The following is a 27013-nucleotide window of genomic DNA, read 5'->3' on the forward strand; positions in this document are numbered from 1 at the left end:
GTCTGTAACTGGACAATTATCCAGTAATCTACTATGCCACCCATGCAAGTTTGGAATGTTATATATGACCCGCTCGAATTCCCAGATTCCGTGCGTGCCATGTCGTTCAAGCTGCATTTCACGTTACCGTTCTGATTGCTCCCTATGTCCGATTAGCTTTATCGTACCGCATTGCCCCTAGTGGATCAGACAGCACAGAGCAAGATCACCAAGTTTCATCGCCGCGAAGATGCTTGTCGTACGTATGCAACTCAGCAGGCGCCCACACTGATGCCTGATCTTTCATCCAAGGATCGCTCATTGGCAGTCTCCTTCCCAGAGTCTTGCTCAAGAAGCGAGGCGTGGACAAAGATGCCATGACTTTTGCAGCCACCGACGCGGGGAAGCCATACTGTGTACGTCCTCGCAAGGATCACCCACACCTTATACTCATTCTTCGTCCAGACCACGCCTGGAATAGACCCTCCGTTGGCTTTCAACGTTACCCATGATGAATGTGTCATCGCCATGGCATTCGGAACAGGCGACTTGGGACCTCCGGCATTCAATATAGGAGTTGATGTCATGAAACTCAAAATTCCTCCGCGGACTACTTTTACTGAATTTGTTGACATCGTCGACAGTCAGGTGAAACGTCCGTGCTTCGTGTCTTCGGGCTGCGCTCATTCCCTCGCCTTATTACCGAAAGCTCACGGCTCGAGAGAAGAATTTAATTCTTGCTGATGTTACAGAGGAAGAGGCGATTCGCAGGTTTTACTACGTCTGGACCTTGAAAGAGGCTTATACCAAGGCTCTTGGGATTGGCCTCGGCTTTGATTTCAAAAGGATAGAATATGATGTTGTGGAGGAGAAAGTGACCGTCGATGGCGAACCCGCGAGAGGATGGCAGTTCTTGAGATTTGAACTGCCACAATTTGGACATAATTATGTTGGCTTCGCTGCGAAGTTTGTTGGAGGACGAGGAACAAGCATATCAGAACTAAGTGAAGGGTGTCTCGTTTGCTATGATGCTGTATCATTTGTTAACCGTGCGATTGAAGAAATGAGCTAGACAACTAGACATCTGTATCATATTAGGGATGTACTGGAAATAAATGCTATATGTTAGACTACTACGTAAATTGATTTTGGGATGACGGAAATGAGTATACTGGCGATATGTTTACCTGGAAGATTATACTCTAGAAATATGCATGTAAGTGAGATCAATATGCAAGGAAAATTTCTGAACCAAAAAGTAGGTCATCCTCAGAATGGTTACTGATTTGAAGGGGCGCTGATTGCCAAACCCTTTTTGTGCCGTCATCTTGCTTGGCCTTAGAGCCCCAGTGCATCCCGGAGAACTCGAATGCGCTGAGCTCTGTGAAGGACGTCAAAATGCTGGCCATCTGCTCATAGAATTCCTGTACCATGAAAATTAATGTTCCTGACTACTATAAATGAAAAGCCATGGCGACTTACGGCAGTGGGAGCCATGAAGATGCCCTTGGTTGACATCACTCGTAAATAGACCAAGTGAGGCACATGTCTGTGCAGTGTTTCCAAGAAGGGCACGGGAGGCGAATTTGTAACGGCTCCCAGAATGACTACAGGGACAGTCGAGCGGGCAAGGAGAGGAATATCATCCTCCAAAAGACCGCCGTTCAGATGAATGCTCTTCACCGGACGACCAGGAACAATCAATTCGGCTGTCCGGGATGAACCAATGAACTGTTCGAGTTGAGGAATAGAAGTCGGAGCAAGGTAAGGTGGTGGGGACTGGAGCGTGGACGTGGTAGGGATAGAATCTACTTCAAGCTCAAGAAGCGACGGCGTCCTATCAAGGAACCGGGCGACGTTCTCATCGAAAGAAAAGGAGCAGGTGAAGTGAAGCAAGTGCGGGAAGTGGATACGACTAGACGCTTCCTTCAACACCCAGCTCACGCTCGAATCCACGAGGAGAGTAAGAGAGGTCAACTCTGACATATTAAGAATGGCTTTAGCAAGTTGGCGATAATAGGCGAGGAAGACAGGAGCAAGCGAGTCAATAGCGATGTAAAAGGACCGCACGAAACGCGCAACATGTGGTTTCTTCGCAAAAGTGTCAATGACACATAAGTTTTGCGACCAGGCGGAAGCCGATACACTACAGTAGAGGATGCGTTGTGCGACTGGACAGAGAGTGGAGCATGTCTGAGCAAGAGCAGCGAGAGAAGAGGAAGAAAGATACTGCGCAACGCTATCGAGAAGCTCTACTGGTAAGCTGTGCATGGACATGGGTGATTAATGCAACCCGAGCTGAACGCGGGACCTCTTATAAAGGTGGGCCTCGGGCGCGCAGGTGTCTATAAAATATTATTTTGAGTGATTGCCGCCGTGTGAAGGGAAAAGGAATGTAAGCGAATTGAACTAGTAAGACTGAGAAAGTCCATGGATAGAGGATGACATTGAGATGTAAGCTTAGATTTGATTGAAATTACTTAAAAATACAAGGGAAACGAGGTGGTGGGTGCCAGCAAGCATGAGTACGGAAAATATCTTTACCGTCAATTATTACGTAATAATCCGCGAACTTAGCATAAAACAGTCAACTCAGCCTTGCACTGGCATACTAGTCATGCGCAGTCGAGGAATCATTCCACCGCTCACGAAACAAGCTTTAGATTCCAGATCCTCGCACTATTTTCGAATTCCTGCATTATGGAATGCGAAGAGGCATATTCAAACGCGAGGCGATGCTCGTTCTGGTCAGCAAAATGACGCGTTCTTCACGCGATTCTCTCAACGTTATACTAACTCGTGTATCTAGCCCCGTATCCAAGACGGACTCATATGTGTGGTGAGCTCACTCCCGCGCACGCTGGCACCCACGTCACGTTGGCTGGCTGGCTACTCCCTGAGCGGTGATTACCTTTTGAATCTATTCTCCTTTCAATCCGCTTACTTTTTCCAAATAAAGTAAAGTGTCAAAGACAATGTCCTTCTTTCCCATCAAAGATTCTTCTGGAACAACCCAATTGGTCGTACGCAAGGGGCATGCGAATGCTCATCTGACCAAGTTGTCCGAGCTTCCTGTGGAGTCCACTATTGCGATCGAGGGTGAAGTACTCGTAAGACCAGAACTGTCTCGCCGCAATGTCAGTAGGGCTTTTTTCTTCTCACAAGCCGTCATCGTTCTAGACGCTCATCCAAGGTATCTTCAAGGAAGGCACAGGACAAATTGAGGTCCAAGTAAATAACTTTACTCTTCTCAACCCTGCGCATCGCAACATGCCATTCATACCGTCGGACAATCAGACATTGGTATGCGGAGTAACGCGGAGTTATTTCACCATTAATGAGATCAATTATAGGTTAATGAAGACCTGAGAGCACATTTTCGATATCTTGATCTTCGTAGGACTGCACTTGCAGACAACATCAGAAAAAGAAGCCAAGTTGCTCGAATAATTCGGGATACTCTGCATGACGATGGTGCGTGCTCTTGATATCCGTTCGATGTCCTAAGACCACAGTCACTCCTAGGCTTTCTTGAAGTAGAGACGCCACTGCTTTTGAAATCAACGCCAGAAGGTGCAAGAGAGTTTTTGGTTCCGTCTCGTGTCGGCCAATCAACTGCACAGCGTGATGAAAAACGTACCCCCCTATTTTACGCTCTTCCGCAGTCTCCACAGCAACCAAAACAATTACTTATCTGTTCTGGAGCTGTTGACAAGTATTTTCAAATAGCCAAGTGCTTCCGCGATGAAGATGGTCGGAAGGACAGACAACCCGAGTTTACGCAAATCGATCTAGAAATGGCGTTTGTCTCATGGGGTGTGGATTCAAATATTTTCTCATCCAATACATGGCGAATCGGAGGCCACGAGGTTCGCGCCGTAATCGAAAAGCTTGTTCAACACATATGGCAGAAAGTCGAAGAAATCACACTTCCGAACGTATTCCGGGTGATCACCTACAACGAAGCAATGGCACGTGTAAGCTAGTCATTTACCAATCGAGCGACATTGTAATTTGGTCATATTAATTATCGTTCAGTATGGTTCAGACAAACCCGACACTCGGATCGATATGGAGGTTGTATAAACTGCTTGTGCGTTGAATAATGCTCACACCGCCTATACCAGATCCAGGACATTACGCCCTCGCTACCAATTCATGCTCGTGCATCATTCGAGGACCTCGGGGACATTCTTGAGGCGATCATTCTTCGTCCATCTGAGAATTGCTCATTCTTGCGGGCAAGTGAAGAATGCAATGACGAGAATGAACCAAATGTCGTTAGTTGGCCTTTTGATCATTATCGATAATTTCACATGATCAGTTTATAGAGCCGCACTATGATCGCCGATAGTAATTTGTTGAATTGGCTATGTGATAACCGATCTATCAATCTGAAGCTGAGCAGCGAGGAGCATGCCCTTTTGAATAAGACATTAGAACTCAGTAGCGGCGATACCATATGGCTATCTCGTCGTCGCAAAATTCCCGAGGTGTGTCTCTATACTATCTCCGGTGCTTCCAAGACATATTTACATGTGGATAGGGCGGGTCCACTGCTCTGGGTCGCCTCCGAACACGAATATCTGAGTTGGCACATGCCCGCGGTATGTGCTGTCTACTATTGTAGCGGAGAGGCATTCATGCCATTTGTAGGTGATTACGTACCTCCCACGATCCCTCACTTCCTATGGGTCACCGAATTTCCACTATTCACTCGCGCTGATCCTGACAAGGAGTTCTTAGCTCGCGGGCGATGGAGCAGCACACATCACCCTTTCACAGCGCCGATGTGGCAAGATATAGAAGCTATGTACGCAGGCCGTATCGATCAGGTTCGTGCCAATCCTTTTTGCAGGAGTTTTTCGTGCCAGGAGCTTAGTTTCAGCTTTACTTTTCAGGTTCGGGGACAACATTACGACCTAGTTCTGAATGGTGTTGAGATTGGTGGAGGCTCGGTTAGGATACACGATGCCACGATGCAAGAGTACATCTTTTCCCAGGTTTTGCAGGTTCGGTTCTCTGTCTCGCCCCTGTGGCGTGTTATACTTTGTCCCGACTTACTTATTTTTATAGCTGAGTGATGCTGAGAAGTCGTCGTTTGATCATCTATTACATGCCCTTAAATGCGGTGCACCCCCTCATGGCGGAATCGCTCTCGGTAGACCAATCAAATTTTCTGTAACCTACGCACTAAAAGCTGATAAAAACTCCGATCTAGGTTTTGATCGCCTGATGGCTATCCTTTGCAGGACGTCAACCATCCGGGATGTCATCGCTTTCCCAAAAACTGGCGCAGGCACAGATCTACTTTTTAGGAGTCCGGCGGCCATCAACGAAGAGGTGCTATATCAGTATGGTGTCCGTCCTACACGTTGTTAAGACCTGTCCCGGTGCTTTTGAGCACAAGCTTATCAGATTATTATCGTAACTAATCACCACATCGTAAAAAAGGTATCAATGTCCTCGTGGGCTGTTTGTGCACTACATAAACGATCATATCTTATCGTAAACACAAGCAATAAAAATGAACACGCAATTACTAGACATGTGTGAACTGTGGTGTTTCATCTGACTGTGACAACTCGGGAATGTGACTCAGGTCAGATTCTCCAATATCACTCTGAGCAGAATGTTTTATCGTCGAATCGACTACTGCGGATTGAACTGGAGTGGCATCGTCCGTGACGGAAGGATATGGTAATGCGCCATTGGTAAATGACTCCCAACTCGTATCAGGATCGAGAGTCCCTCCATGTATATTGGGCGGTGAAGCATGGGATTCTGTGGTAGGTGCACCGATAGGGTCACTCGGATGACGGACGTGTGTCTCTTCAATCACTGAAAGAACACTCCGAAGCTTAGATTCCGCCTTCCGTACGTGATGTGTAGTGCTCGGCGGATGTGACTGACGACGCTTAAGTTGGGCAGAGGGTGATTCCGAACGGGTAGGAGTTGAAGAAGGGGAGATGGAATCAGCCCATTCCGAAGTTGTGGCAAAGAAGCCCCCATTTGGAGCCCAAGAATTATTAATGATCGCTGGAGGTACGTCAGAATTTGGGGGTGGTGGTGTCATAGCCAATGGGCTCGGCGAGGGCGAGGGTGCATTGGCCATTACGGCCAATGGAGGAAGAATGGTGAAGATCTGGTCCTCCGCCTGTGGAGGTCCATATGAGTCAAAAGGGTCTGGAACCGACTGGAGCATCGCTTCCAGGATAGAATCCGATCTACGAGGCGGGGATAAGCTTTGAGTAATAGTTGATTTCAGGGTCTTAATGACTCACGCCTTATTCGTGAACCTGTCAAATACATCCATAGTCGAACGAACAGCTACGCAGACCTGAAGGCGAACAAGTCAGCATTTTACGAAGTGTGATGATTTGTCAATACGCATACCTTGCCTTGCACCACGTCCCAGACTTCTTCCTCGTGCTCCATTATTTCTTGGTAGTGTTGTGCCTTGAGACCATCAAGGTCATCTACTTGGCGCTGAAGCACCGCAAGGGCTTCACGGAAGCTTTGCAGGTCTGGATAGGGTACAGATGTCACTCAAGGCCCGAGAGAACCGGAAGAAGGGAGTCACTTCTCTGCTTTTTATTCATGTTACTTAATTCTGTCTGGCGAATAATTTCACTCTTTTCGCGAAGAGCTTTCTCATAAGATGCGGAGCGCTCCTGTGGCAATGACATGTGAAAGGGTCTGACATGAGGCTGCGGAGGAACTGCGTACGTTTACGATCGTTCGATATGTGTCCAAATGTTGCCGCAATGGTTTCTCGAAGCTCTTATCAAGTGTCTCCGCCTATTCAAAAGTGTAAGAGTTTGAAGCAATAAAGAATAAGGGTAATTCGTACAAGGACATGCCAATGGTTACCGATGAGATGATGAAGTCCTGAGGCGGCCTGCAGTCTTGTGCCTGCTTCGTACGTAGGTCCCTTCAAACTGCATGAATGAGCTACGTTTTCCCGCTTAATATTGACAATCGGAGCATACCCTGAACATTTCTCCAAAGCGTCTGCAAATGCAAAAGTCACTTTTGACATATGGAGTAAAGCAGTACGATAATTCGCGCTTGCATTCATGAGCTGCGCAGAAACCCGTCATGTATCAGGCTCTTCTGAACTTCGACGACGTATTGAGAAGGAACGCACATCGTCATAAGACTGCAAGCTGACTTTGAGGTTGGCCCGAGTAATGATCTTCTCAGGCCCGTCTACGCCAAAATTCATTGCAGAAGCGTGTGTAGCGTCTGAAAACGTGGGTGAGGGAGGACCAGGAGAGGATGTGCGCTTCGGCGATATAGCAAGGCTACGCAGTGAACGATGTTCTCGAGGCATGCTGGAACAATGAGGCTAGTTCAAACTGCTTGTACGTGATGCAGTGTAGTTGCAGAGAATGATGTCCCCTTAGCATGCGACGCTCCCCAATTGGGTAACACTACGGGCGGCTAGTGAACCTGAGATCTCTGGTCGCCTTACTGGATGTACGGTAGTTTACCAGACGTTATGAGTGTTGCTCACGGAAATAAAAAGTCACAGCAAGTAACAACTTCAGTGATGAAATACTGGAAGCTCGGGTATGAAAGAACAAGTTAATGTAACGGAGTATGCAATGAATTTCAGTATTATAGCATCAACCCATCTGCTCCATCCTGTATCCACGGGTCACCACCCAGACTTCCTTTCTGATCAGAAAAAATCAGCGGCAATGTGAAATTTACACAGGGTACAGCCGCAGTCAAATTCGTAGAAGTCTCCTAGACGGTAACCTGATGAGCAGGCCGGAATACTGAAATTTTCAAATACCAGAGGAGATCAGCCATGAAGCAAGCTGAGACTGTAACATACCTACAATGCTCAAGCCTTCACACCAGCAGAGATAGTAGTCATCTTCTCCGGTGCGTCTCTGAGGAAGAATAATTTGGCCCTTCGCTGTCGTCTTCCCTCCTTTCCACCTCCGCCACCAGCTCTCTGCAAAATTTTGATATCCTTCACATGCGGTGAGTTCACAAAGAACTGCATCTCCACGCCTGTCCGTTGTATGACATTCCGCAGGGTAAAGGATGTGTCAGGGCCCCGCCGTCGTATGGACAGCAAAACCCCGGAAAAAGTAGTAGGTGCATGCTCGAGGCTGACCGACAGTACCGAGCCAGGAAGAAGTCGGTCCGGATGTCTTCTGGCAAACCATGTAGCAAGCCATTTTTGTTTTACAGGATGCGGAAGACTTTTTTGCAAGTAAGCCATTATGCCCTTCCCTTGGCGCAAAGCCTCTACTTGGGAAGCAGGTATTTCTTGCGGTGACGGCGGAAGGATGACGACCTTCGAGAAAGGATATGCTGCAGTATTACTCGACAAATGTCTGATGAACGTTCTACATGATTTTGAGAACATAGTGACACGCGCAAGTAATTCAACTTCAAGCTTCGAATTACTTGATAGATTATGGCCGGCAAACGCCGAGCCAGTGTCCCGCATAGTAATTATCGACAATTGCATTGTAGAGCAAGCAATGTATGTATGAAAATAATACATAGCGAAAAAAAACAAGATATAGAGCGTAGCAAACGTCGATTCGCAAGTCGCACAGCCTGGTTTGAAGGGTGCACGCAAGGACACAGGGCAGCTGACGTGAAGGATACGAAAGGCCGCGCACGCGCTGTGCGGGTCAACGTCCTCAGTTTTGTGATTAGAATCCGCGCCCGCGCCCTCTGTAATACTTGCTTAGCTTGGCGGATGGAATGAATTGTAGAGACCTTACCTGCCGCGTGCTCTATAGGGGCTATATCCGTAGCCACCACGGTAGCCACCTCGATATCCACCGCGGTAACCACCTCCCCGCCCTCTCCCTCGGTTGAACCCAGGAACATTAGTCCGCTTTGTAGTTACCTGCAAATGCAATAATTAGATAACATAGTGATGCGCAGAAAGCGTCTCAAGCACTTTTATTAATCGTCCACGGAATAGGGAATTGTCCATAGCTAATGCTGCATCTATGTGTTCAAGCTCGGCAAATTCGACATAGGCGAACCTGTGAGCGAAAAATAAGACGAAGCGGATGTTACAAAAAAAACACGTACCCTTTAGGGTGTCCAGTGAACTTGTCACAAAGAATAGTTACACGATTGATCGTCCCGCAAGCCTGGAAGTGCGCTTGGATTTCTTCCGGGGTTGCCCCATAGTCCACCTAGATAGAAAGAACAACATGAGCAGAGTCATCACACGGTAGAAAGCGCAGATAGTCGTACATTGCCAACAAATACGCTCCGGCCGTCGGCGATGGACTTGTCTTCCTCAGTCTCCATTGGAACACCTTGGTCCGCCTCAGTAGCAGATCCCCCATTTGCTGACTCTGCAGCTGCCTGCAACTCCCTCAGTTTTTTTGCTTCGCGTTCCATTTCTTCGACCCGTTGTTTCATGAGCTGAATTTCCTAGCGCGCAAAGTCTAAAACGTTGAGGTTTAAGAGACGAGGAAGCAAACCTTCGATTCAAATTCGTCGCCATCATCAATTATAGGGTCCACACCCTCCGTAGTGGGTGTTTGCGTCGCGTCAATATCGGCCATGACAATAGTACTTGTGACAAGAACGAAAGTTTCATGGCCGCTAACACGCCGTGCCAAATACGGGCAAACAAATTTGATAGGTCCACCTCCGAGTTCTACTACTACTAGTACCACTAGCCAAGCACAAATTAAGTATTCAATTGTATCTATAACTCCCCAAGTACATTCGTGGAGAGTCACGGGTGAGTTTTTCTCGCGGTACACATACTGTTTGATTTTACAACTCGCCTGTTCTCAGTGCCCACTATTACTCCAATTCTTTGAAATTTTCCTGAGGCCCGGCTGCATATGCAACAGCCGAGATAACACATTATACTTCCTTCAACGCCCCATATATCTCTGCATGGAGAAATAATCCTTCAGACGATAAGATCGAGTGTTTCAGGCAGTCTGGATTGTAAGCCATGCATCCAGGTGCAATGCCGGCAGCTGCCGACTCGCTCAATGCTGTTTCCGTCTAGGAACACTGCAGTTACGAGTCTTGCGCCTCTTACATGTCTTGTCATAGATTGAAGTTATCGTCCTTTTTTTTTTTTTTTTTTTTGGGGGGGGGGGGGGTGCTTGCATGAGTTCTTGCAATTTACTGTCACTACTGTGACACGCAAGGCAAGCGATATGGCATCTCTTCTACGAACATGTGGGCAAGGAAGCTGTACCATCCTCATCTTCGTGGCTTATCCAGTAAGTTTAGAACCTGTTCGAGGTGACGCTCCTCATTTACTTTATGAGCGTCATGCGCCCACGAGATGAACCGCTTTCTACTCATACTTTCTAATATGTATGAACGTCTATGTCATTGATAGCGATATTTTCGCACAGAGACACGTTGCGTCGTTCTACAGGTCATATGCAGCTGCTACCCATATTATATGAATGACGGAAGCCCAGAGTGATTAAATTTGTGAGTGCTTTTCCTGCCATCGATGTCGTCGATATGATTTTGTTTTCTATCAAAACAAATTGCTTGCCACCTTCCATGTGGGATACCCTATATTGTTTGGAAAGCTGCCGCAGGACGACGGGACGAGTCGGGAAGGGTGCCTCGTGCAATTCTCATAAACCCCTTAATGAATATCAGATTGGATAGCATTATACGCCGACTGACCTCGTGCAACATTTGGGCATGTCATGTCATTTGGCTTGGCCACAGCACCGGTTCAACCATCGCCTTATTACATCCAATTGGAAAAGTCTCAAGAAGCACCGCTCTTTTCGGCATTTTGGAGTTGTAACCGAGATTGTTGAGTAAGGCCGACTGCATACGATCAACGTCGGGAGTCTGGCCAAAAGCTTAGGGTATGTCCTAACCCTGCGCTGGTTCAACAATCAATATGCGGCATGCAACGGGGACCATTTCAGATATATTGTATTACGGGGACTCGACGCCGAACGGGGACCTTGTGAAAGGCGGGCAAGTACCTGGAGCGTATCTGGTTAGTTTGATACCTTCAGTCTTCCGCAGTCGAATTGGTCGTATATAGTATATACTAATATTAAAATGAGGTCCTGACAGTCTCCACAGATAGGATTATACACTGGAATCAGAATGGAAGAATTTTGTAGTAATCCTTCTTCTGATGGAGTGAGCCAGTGACTTGTAGGTGATCGTAATCAGCAACGTGTTGCAGATCCCCCACGAACAACTCCGCAATGTTTCTTATTCCATGGGCCCATTTGCCGCTGAAAAAAAAACCTAAATCCTGAAAAGGCTCTTATGTACAAAAGCTATTAACGCGCGCATGTGCTGTCGACCAGACTACAATGTGCAAGCGACTCCGATCATTCGAAAAGAAATTGAAGTTGCATGGTTCGCGGCATATAGGAGCACGTTTATGTTGTGAAGTCAAAGCTTGACAGGGCAGAATGCAAGTCGATCATGACGTGAAGGTGTATGCGAGCGTGAAATTAGAAGCCTAACAGGCGCTAGCTTTAGTTGACAATGAGAAGTCACATCAATAATATTTCACCCACGATAGGGATGAGTTGTCTCCACATGGTCACACGGCGTACAAGTCATATGTTGCATGTGTTGGTTGGCAAGACGAGTCAAGAACAATGTTGGAGACACCGTATATGGCAAGTGAAGGGATGAGATGTCGTACAAACACACTTACAGCAGGTGTCACAGCATGGAGCGATAGCAAGCAGACCTTGACTCACAAGCCACGTCTGTGAGGGTAAGATCTTAAATCGAATTGATCGGTGAACTCGAATAGTCTAGAAGGATGGAGTAGCAGAAGCACAGTGTGATCACCTGAGGCGACGATACCACAGCTGGGGTCCAATCACGTATCTCAACATTTGTCCGAACTATAGGCGGCCGAACTCTTCACAGATTCCGAGGAAGTTCCGGCTCGGACAGCAGCTAAAACGGACGTTGGCCAGAAGCTTTAGTCAATGTAAGAGGTGAGCGTACACCTGAAATGCGACCGTAGTTTCGGAAGCATGCGAGCCGCACTTATTAAAAGTATTGTTTGGGGATACCGCTGTAGATGCAACCGGTCCAGGACGACCCTATATTTCTATTGAATATCATCCGAAAGCCTGGAATGCATGACATTCTCGAGGAAGAGTGGACACAATATCTAATCCACTCTCAACCCTGTCGAGACCAGATATTCAGGAGAAACACTGTAGGGGCCAAACGTAGGGTATGATATAATTCTGCCCTAGAAACCAGATCGTGAAGAGCAGAAAACATTATTAAACTTTAGACGTACGCAACGAGAATAGGTTAGGCCATCATTCTTGTACTTCATACCCTTCCATTGCTCGTCACGTCACGTATAGTCGATCATTTACCATAGACGACTGAGTAATGATATTTTTCTCGGGGAGAATTGTTTTCCGGACCGCTGACGAGCTCTTCCTAAAAAAAAATTTGTTCCGAAAAGACATTAGTTGCGCTAGAACATGTCATAATTGTCTGGCGCAACATGGTCCTGCATGGTACCTTAATGGACCTGAGAGCGTTGAGTATGGATCAAATCCATAACCGAGATATGTTGCCGGATGCGAGATGGAATTACAACATACGAGGCACAGAATCACTGAAAATGATTCCATTTCAAGTTTCCAAAGGTTTTCAACCGATCGGAGGATAAGAGCTCGAACCCCAAGAAATACTCGAGAGCGCTGCAAGAAGCCCTGTCATCGATTGGCGGTCAATTAGTAAGTTGAGCAATGCCTTTACTCGCTCGGAAACGTATAGACATAATGAATAAACTCAACTCAAATTAGTGCTATGAAGCATGCCGTCTCCAACAGGTTCGGGTTCAGAGATTTACCGAGAAGACTTTGGGAGAAAGTTGTAGATGTGGTTGGTCCACAGGAAAACTTTCTAATGATGACTCGACTCTCTTCATTTCCGAGAACAGGAAGTAATATAAAAGGTCCAAGCGTCGTCAGAGGAGTGGCCAAGAATTCCGCTCCGAACCTACTCCCGACCTGTGTCTGTCTTGTGTACAGACATCCACGGTGAGTCCTCGTTTCAGTCTGACGTATACAGTGCAACGAAAGTCATTGTCCCATCCTTAGCACAGCCTAGCATGAATCAACTTAGTCATCCGTGGCATCGGCCCGACCCGTCGACCACCTTCCGAAGATATCTTGCGGCCGTCCGACCACAAGGGCAATTGCTGGCAGTACACCACCACCACGCTTCTCCTGAGCGTACCGTACTTTACGACGATTTTTACTCAATGACACACCAATCGAAGAAGAAACGCATCGAGGATGATCCTCTTCCTACCGATGCTGGCGCAAAACCAATACAGCTTCAGCGGCGCAGAGTGTGGAGGGCATGTGAAAGTTGTAGGCAAGTCGATCGAGCCCTACATTCTCTATTCCCCAACGAGAACTAATCGCGCCGATCGCAGACGTAAGAAAATCAAGTGCGACGGCTGTGAACCCACTTGTTCTCAGTGCCAATCGTCTGGATCTCAGTGCACTTGGCTTCAGACAAAGGACAGAGCGGCTTTAAGCAGACAGTAGATATCCCTTTATCATCAATCCCTGCCTTTAACTCACTGTTTCAATAGCTATGTCCAGGAGCTCGAAGCGCGTCTCTTGCACATGGAATCACTGTTCTCTCAGATTACCCCTGTGCTAGAACAACTGGGTCCATCCTTGAATTTGCCTGGCGTCCCTGGAACCTCAGTTGGAGGTAGTGAAGGCTTTCCAGCTTCTACTGTGCTCCAAGCAATGTCATCTAAGGCTCTTGCAGACAGTCGCAGCGACGTCTCTACCCCAGAATCGTCGACAATCAAAGTGGAAGACGATGTCTCCGAAAGTCTCGGACAGCTCGCACTAGACGAGCACGGCCACATGCGCTGGATAGGTGGCTCGTCTACAATGTCTCTCATACAATCCTTCCGTACTCTCACGACATCTCCGCTCCATCGAGTCTCCCCAATGGAGGAAGACCCACGCGCGCCTGGACCTAGTGTAAATAAACTATATTTCCCAGCCTCTGTCTTCTTTGGGAAGGTTCATGCTCTCCCAGGCCCAGAAGAGGTCGAATACCCGGACGAGGACCTTTGCGATAAGCTGGTAAGTTTATATTCCTGGATTATCGGTCCTATCTAACCACATCGCGTCAAGGTGGAAACCTATTTTGAGCGTCTTCATTTTCTTATGCCTATCCTTGATAAACCCTCGTTCATGCCAAGATACAAGCGATTAATGACCAAGCGTGACGACATCGATTTTATTCAAGCAGAAGCTTCCTTCATCTCCGTGGTCTTCGCAGTGTTTGCCTGTGCAGCACACCTAGTCAACGATCCTCGTCTGACTTGCGAAAATCCAGATGATGGCGGCACGGGGATGATTTACTATGAGAGGTACGCCTGTGGCCGTCATGGAAACTTGACGTCTTCCCTGACGATAAACCCCGCTAGAGCTCTTATATTGCACTATATCAGTCACGCATCCATCCAGGTGTCTCACGTCCAGTGCTTCATTCTCATGTCTTCGTTCCTGTGTTCGGTCAACTGTCTTCCGCAGGCCTGGTTACTCGTGGGACAAGCAGTGCGAACTGCTCAAGACTTGGGTTTACACGTAAGCACCGCGCATTTTTCTGTCCGGGTTGATTGGTTAATTATTGCTGTAGCGATCCCCGCGCCGTCTCGCGATATCTACTACTGACAAAGAAACTCGCCGAAAAATATGGTGGAGCGTGTACTGCTTGGATCGTATGCTTGCTCTTGCTCTCGGCCGTCCACTTGGTATCGAAGACTCTGATTGTGATGTCGAGATACCTGTTGCGGTTGATGATGAGAACTTGGCAGATTATTTTGCTGGAGTCAATCTCCCGCAGAAATATCCATCGCTCATGACTGGGGCCATCGCTTTGACAACCCTGTACCAAATTGCGGGACGGGTTTTGCGGCAGGTATATGCTATTGATAAATGTAAAGATACGCTCGACCACGAGAGGCGCTTAGAACTCCAGCGTTCTGTAGAGGAGCTCGACGAGGAGTTGAACAGGTGGTGCGACGATCTTCCTGCCACATTCCGTAACGAGGCGGTCACAGACAAACACGTCTCCATGGGCGCGGTGCTTTGCAGTCATTATTATTCCGTACTGACCACACTACATCGCAATTTTTTGCCGGTCAAGCGTGACCAGCCTGTGCTACCCAAATCTACTGCCAGGGCTGTTTCATCTGCCCGTTCCTGCATACGACTAGCGCCATCTATTAGCAATGTCGTTCCGCCATCGCATCACCTTGCCTTCTTCATCCAGCATCTTTTTAGCTCCGCTGTCATCGTCCTTCTGTATGCCATGCACTGCACAGATGCTAGAGCTGCTGCTAGTGCTATGGATGAGGCCAAGAGTTGTCTGACGGCACTCGAGTCCTGGGAGGGACATTGGCCCGGGGCTCGCAAATGCAAGGAGCTTCTTGCGGAGTTGACAGACACCGCGGAGGAAGCGATCAGGAATGGAAATAGTGATACTAGGCAGTCTCAAATGATGCCCATGCCACCTCCTGTCGCACCTGCCATGCTTGAACGAAGGCGATCGCTCGTGTCATCCCCTGGCCAAATTCCAACGGTCAATAGGCCTATCAAAAGCAAGCCACGGAAGATCAGCCGATCGCGAGATCCCGCTTCTACTCGACGCCCGCTGACTTCACCCCCCTATCGTGTTGAATGTAAGCAGGCATGAGCTGTTTGGTGACTTTGGCTGACAGATGACGGACTACAGCGCAACGCAACAGGTCTACATCGCGCAAGCGGGGCCACGACGAGAGTGAGGGACTTGCGGGTCCAAGCTTGAGCTACCAAGGTGCCTTCTCTACCCCACAGCCTTCGAAGCCAAGCCCCCATAGCTCTCCATCGTCTGTGAACCTCCCCTCGCCGTCCATGTCCACACTCGAGACCCCTCAACAACAAGAGGGCAGCAATGTCATACAGTATAGTTATTCTGGACCCCCTCTCTCTCCTCTGCATGTATCGTCACCATATGATTATGGCATGCACCACAGTCCTCTCATCTCTTCGAGCACACATCAATGGGACTCGAACACAGTCGAACCTCGTGGAACTGATTTGTACCCATCTCCCTCACATAGCAATTCCGTTGCGTTTGGCAATTTTGAATCGCAATCCAATACGGACACTCCATGGTACTCTTCAGATCAAGGATACTCGGGTCTTTCAACCACCCCGCCCACTGCTTCGTTCGCTGCCCCTGGACTACCGTTCCTGGGGCTTGATTATATTCGCAACTACAATTCTCATGGTTACTCAGTAGGTGGTGAACCAGACTCTATCTGGCAGACTTTTGATGCTGGCGCATTTGGGTTGGATCCTGAGTTGCCCTTCACCCTTGGTGATGCTTCATCAGATCTGCACGCAGGCCAACACTCCTCGCCCTAGTTCATTTACAGGACACTTCTTGCTTGGTGTTCTCTTAGTCGAGAATGTACTTCTATGATTTTTTTTTCCTCTGCTTTCTTCACTTCCTCGTCTATCTGGTTTTGATATCCATATGTACCCACACTCTCGATTGACGACTCTGTTACTTAGAGTACGTCATTTTACGCGCTCAGAAATTACTCACTACTATAATGACTTCCGGGGCTTCTAAGACCCCAGTACTGCAATAGTAAATCTAGCTTGATCAATGAGTTGAGACTTGGCAAGTGCCAACTTGCCGACCAAACCGGCTTCGGATCCGGCTCGGGTATTATGAAGTTTCCCGATAGCCGGGTATTAGCCGGCCCGCTTAAACAAGCAGTGCTTTTCTTCTGTCATGTTTCCCGCACACTCTCAACTATCACGCAATGGCTCCTCACCCAGTTGTGGAACTAACTTCAGAAGCATCTTGGAATCTCGTACGATTTATAATATCTGTGTTGTAGCGAAAAACTCATGTCGCACAGGTCGAGGACAGGTTTACACCTTATGGGAAAGAAACGCTCGCAAAACTAGTATGTTTCCTTCAGGTATGGTGTATCCCCGCAGTACTGCGCATTCGACAAGTTTATGATATTGTATAGGATGAAATTCTTCCATCCGTGAAACTCGCACACGCGCAGCTTCCCAAAGACCCTGTGCAGCGATGGAAAACGGTGATTCCCGTAATCGAGGAGCTCAAGGTGAAAGCACGTAAGCTCGGGCTGTGGAACCTTTTCCTAAGCAAGACGCATTACCCTGAACACGGCGTCCCGTTGACCAATCTCGAAGTGTGTCCTTTTGCTTTGCTGTAAGTGCACTGTTAATATCGACGATCGGGTTAGTATGCAGTTATGGCTGAGATTCTCGGACGTGGGGGACACTTAGCTTCCGAGGCTGTGAACTGTTCGGCCCCTGATACCGGGAACATGGGTATGTGCAGGGTTTGCTGCTAATACCCTAAATTACCTGAATGCGCCTGAAGAGGTCATCGCGCGATATGGATCTCCGGAACAGCAAAGGAAGTGGCTTGTTCCTTTGCTAAATGGCGAAATTCGGTCTGCTTTTGCGATGACTGAGCGGTTTGGTTCGCCTTTGCTTTCTTTGTGCCGGTTTCGAGTAACTGACAGTGGGTAACGTTCGCAGTGTCTTCTTCGGACGCTCGCAACATCAAAACCTCTATCAAGAGGGAAGGAGATGAGATTGTTATAAATGGTCACAAATGGTATGTGTACAAGCCTTTTAGAGACTGTCATCATTCAGATCGTCATTCGTCAGGTGGATATCGGGAGCGGGCGATCCGCGTACCAAACTTCACCTCGTTATGGGAAAGAGCGACCCAGACAATGCGAACGTATACCAGCAACAAAGTGTGGTCATAGTGCCGGCAGACGCACCTGGAGTAAAGATTATCCGGCCAATGGAAATATTTGGGTACGATGATGCGCCTGAGGGGCACTGTGAGATCATATACGAAAATGTGAGGGTGCCTGTGAGCAACTTGGTGCTAGGCTGGGGACGAGGCTTTGAGGTAAATGACGTTTTGAAACGGCCTATTGATCTTGCAATTTGACTTACGGTCTATTGAAGATAATTCAAGGCCGCTTAGGGTATGCTGAGTCGAACTTTGTTACCAAGCTCTCCTTGAGTCTGACCTGCTGACAGTCCAGGACGTATTCACCATTGTATGCGCTCGATAGGTGTGGCATCGAGCGCTCTAGACCTCATGATCCAGCGCGTCACAGACCCTACCCGAAAGACTTTTGGCAAATTCCTTTACCAGCACGGCGAGTGACTGATTCATCATCGTCATGAAAATTTTAGAAGCTCACATGACCTCAATTCAGGTACGGTAGTAGCTGAAATTGTGCGGTCGCGGGCTGAGATCGAGTCTGCACGTCTTCTTGTCATGAGCGCAGCGCTTCAAGTAAGTGGTGCCTGTGTTCGTTGTCGCGGTGCTGAGAATTAATAATACGTCTTGAAGATCGACAAGCAACGGCCCAAGGGTGCGTTGAAGGAAATCGGCATTGCCAAGGCAGGGCTTCTCGATTCGCTCTTCCACTCTATGATGCAATTTATTTTGTAGCTTGTCGTTCCTGCGATGGCCTGCGGAGTGGTCGATCGGGCTATGCAAGCATATGGTGCCGAGGGTTTGAGCCAGGACCAAGAACTTGCGTCTATGTATGCTCAACTGCGGACGCTGCGGTTGGCGGATGTGCGTCTTCTGTTCCTGCATCGTCCTCTACTTGTGATTTACGCGTTTTTACAGGGACCAGATGAAGTATGTTTGCATGGCTGAAAATAGTAAATATCTTACCCCGTCTTTTAGGTTCACATCCAACAGGTCGGTCAGCGTGAGTTGAAGCGTGCACCGGAACTGCATAAGCGTGCTGCGGAACTGAAAGAAAAGGAGTTTGCTGTACTGTCTAAGGCGGGTATGAAGGCTCATCTGTGAGGATTGCCATGGTTTAGGATATTGTATCTACATTATTTAGATGAATGTCCTTGACGGGCCGGTACCACCCAACGTCATTGACTCCATTTAGGAACCGACAATTAGCGTGCGTGGTGGTTGCAAGCAACTCTTACACTCGACTTTCATGAATATTTTTTATTTGTCTGAGGTGTAATTCTTCATTTAGACGCTCATACTCATGTCTAACCACGATGATGGGATCGAGCGATACGACGTGACACCGATTTTGGAGTCTCGGTACTTTATTCTCCCCACTTCCGCAGCACTAGTGGGGGTATTCATTGGAGCGGTGCGTGGATCTCGCCTTGCGTCACTTCGTTTTCTCGCGGAGAACGCACACCGGCCACCGAAGACGATTCGGGGATGGTATCTCTACAATAAAACGAAAAATTACAAAAGAATGGCTGCTGGACTTTTATCTGGTGGCAAGGAAGGAGTTAAACTCGGGGTTACAGCACTGGTTTGGGTTGGGATTGAGGATGGATTAGGACGGTGTGGGAAGGATTTCGATGATTGGAAAGAGGTTGGAGCTGGTGTTGGTACTGCGGGGGCGTTCTCTGTTGTTTGTAAGTTTGAAGGACGTGAGGTTAAGTTGAAGTCGACTGATTTTTGCTTAGACCGACTACGATGGCGTACTGCAGGTCGTGCATTATTGCTTGGATCGATGATTGGTGGAGGAATGGGATTTCTACGATGGGTTAGAGAATACTTGAAGAGAGCCGTGGAGTCAGATTTATCCTAAAATTTTTAAAGTGAGCTCGGCTGGTAGTCTTCTTAAAACAGTAGGGAGCCTCGAACCAGCTCCACCACATATCATAAAATGAGGTCCGCTCCACTTTCGTCCGATAAGTCATCACCGTCGTCGTCGTCCTCTTCACTGTCTTTTTTGTCGATTCAAAAAATGATTAAACTCTGGTCAGCTATTGACCAGATAACACCCAGAGTAAATTCCGACGGTCATGAACGTCCTAATCCTTTCGAGGTACCATCATCGTCGCCCAGCAATGGTCTTACAACTCCCACTATTTCATCGCCAGCCGTGTCAATTCATCATCATTTACTTGGAACCGCCTCTATCTCTCCTACCACGGCGAACGCCGATCTCACGCCGCCAGGTACTATAACACATCTATCCGGTGCCTTTGCCGCTCGTATTCCTACAACCCAAATTTCCCTTCATGCACCAGATTTTTCAATGCGTGACACTAAAAAATCGCCCAACCTCCCAGACTCAATGGAGAATAAATCCAATACGCCATCGTCATCGTCCCCCTCGACTAGAACTTCTTCAATCGCATCTTCCTCAACCGCTGCTCCCCACTCAACTGGCGGTACATCAAAGGGTCAGATCCATGTCAAGCTTATATCTGCCCGCGGTCTTAATGTCACATCCGTACACTCACGACCTTATGTCGTCGTTCAATTCGAGCAAAACGAGTTCGTAAGCCGTGATCCCACAGACGAAATGGACAAAGAGGTCAAGGGAACCGCGACCGCTCTCTCTCGCACATCTTCCTCTATTGCTCTCTCAGCTCTCTCATCTATCGGCGTTCCTCGCCCACCAGGCAAGTCTAGTCCCGGAAATTCCCCCTCCTCGTCTATTTCATGCAATCAACCTTCCCCGACCCTCCTTCCTTCTACGACTCAAGGGCTTTTTGGTCGCTTATCCGCACACAATCCCGTGTGGAAACACGAGGTGTCATTGTCAGTATCCCATAATCTGCTTATCAAATTTCGCTTTCTAATTCTTTCTAGCGACGTTACATCCGAAGAATCCCTGGTTTCATTTAACCTCTATGACCGCGTCGCGGACCATCTATTTCTCGGCACAGTACAAATCAAGCCAGTGCTCATCCATGATCATACAGTTGATCAATGGTACAAGTACGTGCCATCCCGTACAACCTTCCCACTTGGCTTGTCAACTGTCATCCCGTGCTTCCGTGACTAATGTCATCATTTGCTTATGTACGCATAGACTTCGGCCGTTCGAAAACGAAGTAATAAGCGGCGAAATGCGGGTACAGATCACATTCGAGCAGTACAAGGTACGTTACGCCAGTCTAACCTCTTTCATTCTCACCCACCCACGATTTCGGCCTCCCTTTTCGCATCACTTAATCATCCCTCCCTGACAACGCTTCTCACTCACTCTCAATTTTCATGTGACAGACCAAACGTGCGCTTACACCACGCGACTTTGAGTTCCTCAAATTGATCGGACGCGGTACCTTTGGCAAAGTCTTCCAAGTCCGGAAACGCGATACAAAGCGAATTTATGCTATGAAGGTTTTATCAAAGAGAGAAATCGTTGCCAAGAAGGAGGTCGCCCACACGATCGGAGAGCGAAAGATTCTACAACGTTCTTTAGAGTCGCCATTCCTGGTTGGCCTCAAATTCAGTTTCCAGACGGATACAGATCTGTACCTGATAACAGACTTCAAGAGCGGTGGCGAGCTATTCTGGCACCTCCAGAAAGAGACCCGTTTCTCCGAAGAACGGGCTCGATTTTATATCGCAGAGCTGGTTCTGGCCTTGGAGCATCTGCACAGATACAACATTGTTTATCGGGATCTCAAGCCGGAAAATATCCTTCTTGATGCCACTGGTCATGTCGCCCTCTGCGATTTTGGGTTATCAAAGGCGGATCTACGGTCCGACGAACTCACCACGACATTCTGTGGTACAACCGAGTACCTCGCCCCTGAAGTGCTTCTAGATGAGCATGGATATAGCAAACTCGTCGACTTTTGGTCGCTGGGCGTACTCCTCTTCGAGATGTGTTGCGGTTGGAGTCCATTTTATGCCGAAGACACTCAGCAAATGTACAAGAACATTTGTTTTGGAAAGATTCGGTTCCCGAGAAACGTTATCAGTGAAGACGGCAAATTGTTCGTGAAGGGGGTGGGTGCCGTCATTCAATTTTTCGTTTCGACATTCTGACATCCGCTTATCAAGCTTTTGAACCGAAATCCTAAACATCGCTTAGGGGCACATCGCGATGCCGCGGAACTGAAAGAACATTCGTTCTTCTCATGTATAGATTGGAAAGCTCTTCTCTTCAAGCAAGTGACGCCGCCGTTCAAACCCGTCGTAGAATCGGATGAATCGACTGCGAACTTCGATCCAGAGTTCACCACTGCTAATGTCAAAGAGGTTGGTGGTGGTCTCGACGGGCATGGAAGTCCGGACGAAGAAGATCCTAGCGAAGACTGGACCCAAACGCAGGGCGGCTTGCCAGGTTCGCACATGCCGAACGGACCACTGGGTAGTGACCGTCATGTCAATGGCGTAAATCCAAGTGGTCCGGCGGCCCCCCCCTCTTCCTTACTCACTGGCAATGGCGCGGGACGTGCCATTAAGATAGGATCGCGGAAGAAGCAAGATGTAGCAGGGTCGCCACTGACGAACAGCATACAAGAGAAATTTCGCGGGTTCACGTACTCTGGAGGCGAAAGCGTGGTGATGCAGGGCATTATGGGTAGAGAACCCGACGACGATGAGGATGAGGCAGTGGCTGATGAAGAGGTTACAGAGGTGACCACAGAAGACGAGTTCGAAGACAGGGAGAGTTTCGCAGGACGGTACTCGAACCGAAGAAGAGGAATTGATGATGATATAGCCGTATGATATGTTGGCTGCGCACGTTGTCCAAGGCGGTTGGCGCCTCGCGGAGCTTCTATTCCATCGACTTGTCGAAGAAGGAAACAGACTAATTTGGACCTTTGCACTATTTGGTGCATGCGCTTGAGGTACTATGCCTCCCATACTACTTATCTGATTTAATTGCATATTTGTTCTCGCCACCCTTCCCCATGCAATTCCCCATTCTCATATCCTCTTTATGGAGCATGTTATATATATATCTTGTTCGAGGTGAACACATGATTGTTCATCGTGGATTGTTTTTACCTGCTTCTGTTATCGCTGTTGTTCTATAGTATAACGTACCACACTTTAAAGGAGTTGTAATAATTCATGCATCCCTTTCGTCGTTTGGGTGGGATACGCGGAAATTCTGCAGCAGGTTTACAGCATCTATCATTAATATCCAAGGGATAGTTCCGTCACCAATCATACAGGGTCTTTTTTCCGCGGCAGACGAGGTCGAGCCCACCACGAAAAATGGTTGGCAGGACTTGGCCATCAATGACCGTGTGCTTTACAATCGATTCTACTTCATGGGGCGTGACACGCCCATACCATACACCAGCTCCACGAGGAGTGTAGATCTGCAGGATCAACGTCAAGCTACCGTTCAAACGACAAGAAGATCACACACGATGCAGTTGCCTGCGAATTTATGTCCGCCGACATGTGAGTTCCTTAATATCAGCGCCCTGTGCTCAGCATGAAGGGACTTGAGCTGAGACTCGATTAATTGTTCCTTCTCGATGGTTGAGCTAGCTTGTAACTCGAGGGAGGGTGCGGAAGTGAGATCATGCAGGTCGGTGTGAACTTCCCAGCCTTCTCGCTCGAGATATTGTTGGAAGGCTTTTTCGTAGGCGTCAATTCAAGGCCGTGAAGGAGACCGCGGACTTACTTTTCTCTAACATTGGCGCTGCAACGGCACATCGTTTGTCTCGTCTCTTGTGCGAGCCTGGTTGGACCCATGAGACACATAGTTCAACAAGAGACTGTATAGAAACTTACACAGCAATATCAGACATGAGTATGGTAAAACCCATGTATTGAGATTGTCCAATCTGTGGGTCACCCCTGCCCGATCAAGAGCTGGATCAAGAGCAGCTTTCCAGAATGCCTCAGCACCCGCCAAAGTTCGTGGGACGCCAGAAACGACGATAAAGTCTGGAAGCACTATCACAGTCTCTTCTAACTCGTCAGGAGAGAAAGACCTGTGACTTCCGTTGAGAATGGCGAGCCTTCCTGCTTCTGTATGAGAGAAAAGACCAGACGGTAGGGGATCGTTGGTAGACTTGGGCTTCTTGGGTGTGCCCAGTGAGGAGTTGGCAGTTGTTAACAAGGCAGCAAGCGTGCCTTCGACTTCTGTCACGTCTTTCTCCCAGTCTGTTTTGCCTGTCGATATGACTACCTGTGTCATTATCATATCAGTAGATCATCCTACAATGATGCGTGAGCGCCAGGGACGCACCTGTCGGTGGTAGGGCTTCACTGATCCTAACATGTCCGAGTCCATATCAATGTCCAATCTGCTAGAGAAGTCATCGTGATCTACAGATTGATGTTGGTGCGCGTGACAAGGGAAGATTTTGATTATGATGGGCTCACCCTGATTACAAGGGTCGGCGCAAGACCTGCATTCGGCAGCCTGTCACTGGTACGTCAGCAGCCTTGAGGTCCTGATATACTTTTGGGCCATTATTATGCGAATTAAACACAAAAGCTCTGAGTTTACCAGTCAGCCGGGAGCTCATGGTGGATCGAGTGCTGGATGAGTAGTTGCACTGTTACTTATACATAGGTTTATGAAATAATTAAGGCATCATATAATAGGTTAGCTGCTATCCATAGCTATAGTATGAAAGCCACTTACTATTTCATGTGTAATCTGTATGCATATGCCGGTGCAAGATCTATTTAGTAACTCCGACTGATCTCAGTCTCAGATAAATGAAATTGAACCGAGTCTAACTGACATGGCGATTCGAAGATTGCTCACTGCGCCTTACCACCCGCGTGACGATGCTAAAAGCACATCCATGTATCTCCACGTTAACATTAGGAGTAACCGGATGAAACAGCGTAGTATATAATGCCGAGTCGCCCTAACAAGTCTGCCTAATCATCCGCAGGCCAAGTAACAACTCTAGAAAGACCGTCATGATCGGAGTAAGCAGATGTGAATAAGCAAACCGGCTTACCTAGCTAAACGCCCTGCCGTTGGTCTTCCTGTAATTGTTTGTCTATTTTCGGTGCATTCTCCTGGACTGCAGTCCACGACGGCTTTCCATCTTGGCTCACACTCACGAGCGCCTCCATCGCCTTCGCCATTCTCTGTTGGGCACTATTGGGACTTGAAGATGCCAATGATGCATCTAGTCCGATGGAAGACCTGATGCTCTTTCCGAAGAAATGACGTGGCTCCTCTTCTCTTTCGGCAACTAGCCTCTTCAGCTCTGCAAAACTGCGTTTTTCGATGTTGGTGTTGAAGTTGAGATCCTTTGTTCGAACAAAGGCTTCGTCTATTTTCTGAGAGAGGTTTTCGGGAGTTACAAAGGTGTCGCACTGGTGGTATAAAGAGACAAGGGCGCGCATGCGGACATGGTGTTTTGAAGCAGCTCGCGATATATTGCGTTTAATCACGAATGTTAAGGATGTGCATTTCGACGGGGACGGTCGGCAAAGCAACATTTGCACGGCTCAAAGGTTGCAGATCACAACGAGGTCAATTTCAGCAACGCGTTCATGTTTAAAACATGAACAAATAATACAAACATATCACGTGATTACTGTGGCTGAGTAAGCAACAGGTCAGACCTAGTAGTGGGTCACCGAACGTCTCTCCAGCGAACCGCAACAGCTAAGGTCTCGAAATTTTTATTTTCATATTGAGTGTGGTTTAAATATTACTGTCTGAAGAAATTGTGCTGAACGGATGAGATCTCAAAGAGATATGCGTGAAATAAGTGCTCCCAGGCAAGCCAAATGTATGATTTTGTCATCAGCGCTAAGCCTTCAATGACCTTTTTTGACTTCTCTGCACATTCTCGCTCGCACAAAACTGGCTGTTCTCAAGGGTTTAGACCATGTCTGGCAACATCCCCACAAAAATCTGTTGCACAGAGCTTACAGGGTCGTCTCAGGGACTCCGGATCTTGTGATAAACCATCTCACACCTCTTGCCTATGACAAGCAATCATTCTAGCCATAAAAATGTCGCCGCAATACGAAATTCATTCTAACTTCACATAAATGGACTAGATGGTGGTATGTACATGCCCATATTTTTTTCTTATTTGTCTGGGCATTGTATGGTCCGGAAATTGTATGTGATCATCAGGCAGCATATAAAGGCTCTTTGACTGGAATTCGTCTTTCATCAACATCTCCTTGTCGCCTCAGCATTTCAATTGTATTTATCCCATTCCTTGTGATATTCTGCATCTTCTAATACACTCAATTCATTTATTTAGATGTCCCATTATGTTTCAGATGTCCATGACACTTCCTACAGTGCTCCGCCTCACTTTGTGACACATCGTGAGATTGATGAAGCACACCTTCAACAGGTAGCCTACAACGAGTTGCATCAGACATAAGCTTGCCTTGCTAACAATGTACTGGTAGCTGATATCGTGTTTAACAGTCTGATAGACAAACTCTCTGACGAGGATGGTATGCCTCCTCTAATTGATGCATTCACCCCTCCGGCCTCCCCGTCACCTTCAACAACACCACATGATGGACCCACGGATGGCAAGATGTGCCATACCACGATCTACAACATGGATGAGGCTGGCAGCCATTTTGAAACACACCATGCCCACCAACACAGTGTAAAGACTGATGACTGTGAAGCTGCAGGGAGTACAGGTAATGATGCACACGAGGACAAGTAGTTTGTGAGCTATGTACTTGGGATCACTGATTAGTCTCTTCATCAACCCATTACACTCGTCAGTACCGAGTTTGTTTTATAATTTCATTTATGATTTGCTCATACTATGCCATAGTACAATGTTTGGGGTTGCATAAATGTTTCATGTGGTGACTCACACCCCAACTTTTGCATTCAACCCAGTGACATGTCTCCACAGAATACAGAACAAACACTGCAGGCTGCTCTTACAGCTGTCCTTGCAGCAGGTATTAATGAAAAAGGTTTGCCAAACTACAGCTTGCGTTCAGCAGCCTTGGATTACAGAGTTTCCTGCACGACACTCACAGCACGGTACAATGGCCAACAAACGAGGTTCGAGGCTCACACAAAAGAACAGAAGCTTACTCCATCCCAGGAGAATGCTTTGAAAGAATGGATCAAAGCATTGGGACGTCGAGGGCTGCCTATGTCACTTCACTTAGTGGCAGAACAAGCTTCAGGTCATTCTTGGTGGCAACCCTTTGTCGGAGCATTGGGCACGTCATTTCCGAACTCGCCACCCTGACTTACAGTCAC

General features: G+C 47.8%; 11 protein-coding genes across 11 annotated transcripts; 6 read left to right on the forward strand and 5 right to left on the reverse strand.

Annotated features, from left to right (window-relative positions):
- Positions 1-42: 42 nt before the first annotated feature.
- Positions 43-1051, forward strand: EDB93DRAFT_1075627 (uncharacterized protein; the record flags this gene model as incomplete). Its single annotated transcript, XM_041445178.1, has 5 exons — positions 43-90; positions 157-238; positions 292-395; positions 445-627; positions 689-1051. 5 exons carry the CDS (start codon positions 43-45, stop codon positions 1049-1051), a joined length of 780 nt encoding a protein of 259 aa, XP_041312618.1.
- Positions 1052-1205: 154 nt separating this feature from the next.
- Positions 1206-2256, reverse strand: EDB93DRAFT_1099974 (uncharacterized protein; the record flags this gene model as incomplete). Its single annotated transcript, XM_041446961.1, has 2 exons — positions 1206-1403; positions 1462-2256. 2 exons carry the CDS (start codon positions 2254-2256, stop codon positions 1206-1208), a joined length of 993 nt encoding a protein of 330 aa, XP_041312619.1.
- A 290-nt stretch (positions 2257-2546) lies between these two features.
- On the forward strand, positions 2547-5509 carry EDB93DRAFT_1218546 (tRNA synthetases class II-domain-containing protein). The gene is made up of 13 exons (XM_041451107.1): positions 2547-2726; positions 2789-2882; positions 2939-3116; positions 3184-3282; positions 3333-3453; positions 3505-3956; positions 4018-4056; positions 4107-4259; positions 4311-4472; positions 4526-4586; positions 4636-4814; positions 4881-4991; positions 5056-5509. Exons 1-13 carry the CDS (start codon positions 2597-2599, stop codon positions 5359-5361), a joined length of 2085 nt encoding a protein of 694 aa, XP_041312620.1. The 5' UTR covers positions 2547-2596; the 3' UTR covers positions 5362-5509.
- EDB93DRAFT_429621 (uncharacterized protein) lies at positions 5293-7574 on the reverse strand. Its single transcript, XM_041456338.1, has 8 exons — positions 7130-7574; positions 6972-7063; positions 6833-6920; positions 6709-6780; positions 6563-6653; positions 6376-6506; positions 6264-6319; positions 5293-6206 (listed from the first exon to the last, which is right to left on the reverse strand). The coding sequence occupies exons 1-8, from the start codon at positions 7313-7315 to the stop codon at positions 5522-5524; spliced, it is 1401 nt and encodes a 466-aa protein (XP_041312621.1). The 5' UTR covers positions 7316-7574; the 3' UTR covers positions 5293-5521.
- Positions 7575-7834: 260 nt separating this feature from the next.
- Positions 7835-9539, reverse strand: EDB93DRAFT_1099977 (uncharacterized protein; the record flags this gene model as incomplete). The annotated part of the gene is made up of 6 exons (XM_041446962.1): positions 7835-8348; positions 8736-8863; positions 8918-9005; positions 9055-9161; positions 9223-9405; positions 9456-9539. The coding sequence occupies 6 exons, from the start codon at positions 9537-9539 to the stop codon at positions 7835-7837; spliced, it is 1104 nt and encodes a 367-aa protein (XP_041312622.1).
- Positions 9540-13240: 3701 nt separating this feature from the next.
- EDB93DRAFT_1237700 (fungal-specific transcription factor domain-containing protein) lies at positions 13241-16421 on the forward strand (the record flags this gene model as incomplete). Its single annotated transcript, XM_041451450.1, has 7 exons — positions 13241-13356; positions 13418-13528; positions 13580-14090; positions 14142-14380; positions 14438-14597; positions 14650-15694; positions 15748-16421. 7 exons carry the CDS (start codon positions 13241-13243, stop codon positions 16419-16421), a joined length of 2856 nt encoding a protein of 951 aa, XP_041312623.1.
- Positions 16422-16828: 407 nt separating this feature from the next.
- On the forward strand, positions 16829-18894 carry EDB93DRAFT_1237701 (acyl-CoA dehydrogenase/oxidase; the record flags this gene model as incomplete). The annotated part of the gene is made up of 13 exons (XM_041451451.1): positions 16829-16879; positions 16928-16990; positions 17045-17230; positions 17285-17372; positions 17425-17526; positions 17586-17664; positions 17718-17970; positions 18030-18049; positions 18105-18226; positions 18287-18366; positions 18424-18474; positions 18526-18654; positions 18769-18894. The coding sequence occupies 13 exons, from the start codon at positions 16829-16831 to the stop codon at positions 18892-18894; spliced, it is 1350 nt and encodes a 449-aa protein (XP_041312624.1).
- A 115-nt stretch (positions 18895-19009) lies between these two features.
- On the forward strand, positions 19010-19754 carry EDB93DRAFT_1116880 (uncharacterized protein). Its single transcript, XM_041448355.1, has 2 exons — positions 19010-19481; positions 19533-19754. Exons 1-2 carry the CDS (start codon positions 19094-19096, stop codon positions 19655-19657), a joined length of 513 nt encoding a protein of 170 aa, XP_041312625.1. The 5' UTR covers positions 19010-19093; the 3' UTR covers positions 19658-19754.
- Positions 19755-20149: 395 nt separating this feature from the next.
- EDB93DRAFT_1076035 (kinase-like domain-containing protein) lies at positions 20150-22545 on the forward strand (the record flags this gene model as incomplete). Its single annotated transcript, XM_041445202.1, has 5 exons — positions 20150-20619; positions 20671-20799; positions 20894-20963; positions 21088-21819; positions 21874-22545. The coding sequence occupies 5 exons, from the start codon at positions 20150-20152 to the stop codon at positions 22543-22545; spliced, it is 2073 nt and encodes a 690-aa protein (XP_041312626.1).
- Positions 22546-22799: 254 nt separating this feature from the next.
- EDB93DRAFT_1283085 (Sucraseferredoxin-like protein) lies at positions 22800-24311 on the reverse strand (the record flags this gene model as incomplete). The annotated part of the gene is made up of 7 exons (XM_041454466.1): positions 22800-23147; positions 23198-23409; positions 23459-23515; positions 23569-23968; positions 24029-24108; positions 24166-24205; positions 24246-24311. The coding sequence occupies 7 exons, from the start codon at positions 24309-24311 to the stop codon at positions 22983-22985; spliced, it is 1020 nt and encodes a 339-aa protein (XP_041312627.1). The 3' UTR covers positions 22800-22982.
- Positions 24312-24754: 443 nt separating this feature from the next.
- Positions 24755-25369, reverse strand: EDB93DRAFT_430033 (uncharacterized protein). Its single transcript, XM_041456339.1, has one exon. The coding sequence runs from the start codon at positions 25246-25248 to the stop codon at positions 24763-24765; it is 486 nt and encodes a 161-aa protein (XP_041312628.1). The 5' UTR covers positions 25249-25369; the 3' UTR covers positions 24755-24762.
- Between the last annotated feature and the right edge of the window lie 1644 nt (positions 25370-27013).

The sequence above is a fragment of the Suillus bovinus genome (genome assembly GCF_016758785.1).
Source record: "Suillus bovinus strain UH-Sbo-P2 chromosome Unknown EDB93scaffold_3, whole genome shotgun sequence".
NCBI classification, from domain to species: domain Eukaryota; kingdom Fungi; phylum Basidiomycota; class Agaricomycetes; order Boletales; family Suillaceae; genus Suillus; species Suillus bovinus.